Source organism: Octodon degus, unplaced genomic scaffold (genome assembly GCF_000260255.1).
Source record: "Octodon degus isolate 3935 unplaced genomic scaffold, OctDeg1.0 scaffold00011, whole genome shotgun sequence".
In the NCBI taxonomy this organism is placed as follows: domain Eukaryota; kingdom Metazoa; phylum Chordata; class Mammalia; order Rodentia; family Octodontidae; genus Octodon; species Octodon degus.
In genome coordinates, this window is record NW_004524587.1 from 13,874,040 (window position 1) to 13,878,734 (window position 4,695).

Sequence of the window (4,695 nt, forward strand, 5' to 3'; positions counted from 1 at the left end):
TTTTTTTTTTGGTGGTACCAGGGATAGAACTCAGGATCTTGTACTTGCCAGGCAGGCACTTACACTAGTGAGCTATATCTCTGGCCCAGGACACTCTATTTAAAGGAAGTAACAGTGCAGGAAAAATGATCCTTTGAACCCTAGCCAAAGTACTTCATTTTCACCTGATGTGACGGCACTGGCCTGTAATTCCAGCACTTAGGTGGCTCTAGCAAGAGGATCACCATGAAATCAAGGACATCCTGGGTTACACAGTGAGTTCAATGCCAGCCTAGACTACATAGTGAGACCCTGTCTCACAAAAAGAAAAAAAAAAAATCAAAAATCAAAACAAAACAACCCCAAGTAACTCCATTTTGTAGTGAGGAGGCTGGTGCGAGACTGCAGCACACCACTGCGGCATGACAGTGCTTGCCGAGATCTGCTGAGCTCCCCAGAAGGGTGGAGTGGGAACAGGCGCACAGGATTGTTCCCAAGGATTCTTCTTGTTTTTGATCCTGTTTTTGCTATTTTAATTAAAACCACACAAAAGCAATCACTTAGCAAAGGAAAGGTAGGCGACTTCAGTATTGCTGCAGCCCATAAGCTGTCCCCATTGTGTAAGTAACCCCTAGTAACTCTTTTACTTGCCAAGCAAGACTTTTGAGTAACTGTTCAGACCACTGGTACCCACTCAGTTCTTTGTGTGTGTGTGTGTGTGTGGTACTGTGAATCAAACGCACAACTTCATGCTTGCCAAGTAGGCACTGTGCTGGTGAGCTATACCCCCAGTCTGAGCCCTGCTCTCTCAGTGGCAAAGCAGATGTTTCTTTTACATCTCTCCGGAAAAATTTTTTTGTATTGTTTGTCATTTTGGAGACAAGGTCTTGCTTTGTAGTTCAAGCTGACCTTGAACTTACTACATAGCCCAGGCTGGCCTTGAACTCTCAGTGATTTTTCCTGCCTCAGTCTCCTGAGCAACAGGACTACAGGCATGCCCCACCACACCCAACTTCTCTGAGAAATTTACAGAACAGCTACTAAAATCCAGCTGATTGCAACACCCAGGAAATTCGGTACAAGGTTACCACAGCTTCTGATTTCTAAAGGGTAAGCCCTGATTTCTAAAACGTTGGCAACTAATTAAAAATTATTGGGGGCCTGCAGGTTAGCTCAGTTGTTTAGGTGCCTGCTCTGGCAAATGCAGGCAGACGCAGGAAAACGCAGTTTGATCCCCAGCTCCACATTCCTTACCAGACCTGCCCTGAAGGCAGCCTGAGCCAACGCACCTCTCCCACAAAAAATTATTTAAAATACTATGTAGAGGACTGGGATATTGCTCAGTGGTAGAGTGCTGGCCTACCATGCACAGGGCAATGGATTCAAGACCCAGCCCTGCTAAGCAAAATAAAACAAAACAGACTATGGGCTGGGAAGATAGCTCAGTGGTCTAAGCGCCTACCTGGCAAGCGCAAGGACCTATGTTTGATCCCTGGTACAACATGCTGTGCTGGCCCTGCTGCATAGTGAGACCCTGTACCAAATAAATAAACAAAAGACAAATAATAATAATAATAATGCCTTTTAAAAAAATTGACTAAAACACCATATGGGCCTAACAGTCCACTTGTGGGCCAGTGCCGGCCTCTGCCCTGTATTTATTGCATGGAGACATCCTGAACCCTCTGTTCTGAATGGAATTTTAATCTACCCTCTCATGGCTATAACTTCTTTATACAGTCTTCCAATAAGTTGAACCATTCTCTTTTTTTATGATTTAAGGTAACTTTTAATTCATTTCAAAACCATGTACAGTTACTATATCTAAATGTATTACACTTTAAAAATACTGTGTGCCAGGCATGGCAGCATATGCCTATAATCCCAAAACTGAGGAGGCTGAGGCAGGACTGCTCTGAGTTCAAGGACATCCTAGACTACAAAAGAAGTTCAAGGCCAACTTGCACTGTATAGTGAGACCCTATCTCCAAAAACTGAAAATAAAAAATAAAAATATTGTGAATTCATTTATTTTAGAGATATTTAGGTACTTTCTTTAATTGAAGCCTCTGAGAAAGCATTAGGGGTAAATATAAAGATTTGTCTGTAGCTGGAGGTATAACTCAATGGTGGAGCATGTGCTGCATGTGTGAGAACCTGAGTTTAATTCCCTATACAAAAAAAAAAAAAAAAATTGGCTTTTAAAACCCATCTGGGGCTGGGAGGTTAACCTGGCAGTCCAAGTGCCTGCCTGGTGAGCACAAGGACCTGGGTTCAATCCCTGGTACCACATGGCATGCTAGCCCAGGAACCAGCGAAACTGGGCATGGTGGCATACGCCTGTAATCCCAGCACTGGGGAGGCTGAGACAGGAGGATCACTACAAGTCTGAGCTGCATAGCGAGACTCTGTACCAAATATCAAATGGCCTTTATTATAAATCTCATTTTAGACCTATTTTGTCTAATTAAAAGTTCAATTGTAAGAGTAAAGCCCTGGACCAAGAAGGACCAAAAAGGGTTCCCTGCAACTATGTAGCCCAGGCTGGCCTCAAGCTCATGGCAACCCTCCTACCTCAGTTTCCTCAGTGCTGGGATTACAGGTGTGCAACACCACCCCTAGCCTTCTAAAGAAGTTTAAAACACCAATGTGAAAAAGCCATTATGGTGTGATGCCTGCTACTTTTACCAGGCTATAGAGAGGCAGTGGCAAAAAGGAGGGCTCTTGAGGGCTGAGAGATGAGGGACTTCCACAGTCTAGGAACCTATCTGCTCACAGATGCCTTCAAACTGGTTTAAAATGAGAAACAGGGATGTGAAAATAACCCTTTGTTAAAAATAAATAATAAGGGGGCCGGGGAGATGGCTCAGTAGGATAAGCACTTGACTGGCAAACGCAAAGATCTGAGTTCAATCCCCGGTTCCACAAAAAACAAAAAACAAAAATAAATAAATAAATAAATAAATACATAATAAAGGCCTTAACACTGACATCCCTCTCTGAGTTAAGTATCTAGTGATACTGACACTAATCAAATACCTGGCCAAAACAAAAAAGACCTGATATAAGACATATACCAACCCTGTCAAGAGTGGTGAAAAAAATTCAGGGAACACCCAGAGTAAATGGACCAAAAGCCATGAACAGAAAGAAACTTTTCTCATCCCCATACTTTATGCTTACTCAACTCCAGAAGCAAATGACTTCGGTGAAATTACTTCAAAGGGTAAGAGCACCCCCCCCACAGTGCAAAACAAATTATTCAAATATAAGGCTCCCGGGCCGGGGAGATGGCTCAGTAGGATAAGCGCTTGACTGGCAAACACAAGGATCTGAGCTCAATCCCCCGTTCTGCCAAAAAAATAAAGTAAAATAAGGCTCCCGCATCACTATGACAGCGCCTATGTGCCCTCCCACACTGAGCCCCCATACTTACACACACAAGCAGCAGCGAGGAGACGGCAGGCCAGGTATGGGGGATTACAGGTGGGGAAGGAGGGCTGGATGATGTAGTCAGCAAAGGTAATGGCGATGATGGCCTGACTGGTAGGCTCAACAATCAGCAGTGAGGCCCACAGACGGATAAAGGCAATGAAGCCCCCAAAGGCCTCGAGAATATAAGCATAGCTGGCCCCTGACTTGGTGATGGTGGTCCCCAGCTCTGCATAACAAAGGGCACCCACAACGGAAAAGAGTCCACCAATAGCCCACACAACCAGTGACAACCCATAGGAGGCAGTGTACTGCAGCACGCCCTTGGGAGAGACAAAAATCCCTGAGCCAATCATGTTGCCCACCACCAGGCTAATTCCATTCAGCAGGGAGATCTCCTTCTTCAGCTGCATAGTTTCTGGGGACCCTGCAGGTGGTAAGGTGACATCTTCTTCCACTCTGGGCTGACTGGCACCAGGGAGGAGATGGTAGGTGGGCAGGGGGTTCTCAGTCTCCTTGGCTTCCATGGCAAATAGTTCCAGCACACCCGTGTTTACTGCAACCTGGCAAAGAAAACAAATATGTTTCATCTAGGGCAGGAACCGGTAAAGCTCTGGTTTAGACACCAGGCAGGCAGATACTTGCCTGCTTCCGCTGAGGGACAACATGCCACACATGCAATACAATAGGCTTGTCTAAGTTCCTGCCACAGTAAACAGGGAGATACAGAACTCCACTGCTCCTGAGGAGAAAAAATCATGAAAGCTCACACATGATCTGATGATGACTTCCATCAAAGTATCTGTCTTACTGCCTAAAGTAGCCTGGCACTCACTGGGTCAGTCCACAGCTTACAGATTCTACATAAGCACTGATTTTACTGTCCTTGTCCCAGCTTAAAACCCACAAACCTGCCCTGCAGAGAAGACCTGAGTCCCTGCAGCAGTACAAACCACTCATTTGCCTGAAAGGCCTCTCATTATCCATGCGAAGTAATGCTGTTCACTCAGTTCTAATACAAAGAGGGACTCAGCACTCAAAACATAAAAAAAAAAAAATAAAAAAAAAAAAATTGCCAGTGCCCACCATACACAGATATAGCTGCAACCTCTCACTGGCCAGCAAAGAACATAGGCAGGTGGAGAGGAGGGTTAAGACAACAGGAGTATACTGCTGTTGCAGAAATTGGACCAAGGAGATAATCTTCACAAAAATATACCTTGTTGGCACAGTAGCACATATCTGTAATCCCAGCACTCAGGAAGCTGAGGCAGGAAGATCAAC

The 4,695-nt window shown here is 44.9% G+C and overlaps 1 protein-coding gene across 2 annotated transcripts in view; it reads right to left on the reverse strand.

Annotated features, from left to right (window-relative positions):
• Slc7a6 (solute carrier family 7 member 6) overlaps positions 1-4,695 on the reverse strand; it is a 40,296-nt gene that overhangs the window by 22,900 nt on the left and 12,701 nt on the right. For both annotated transcript variants that reach the window (XM_023709375.1, XM_004625838.2), the window contains exon 2: positions 3,416-3,974. In XM_023709375.1, the coding sequence (XP_023565143.1) occupies positions 3,416-3,974 (559 nt within the window). The remainder of the gene's footprint in view (positions 1-3,415; positions 3,975-4,695) is intronic.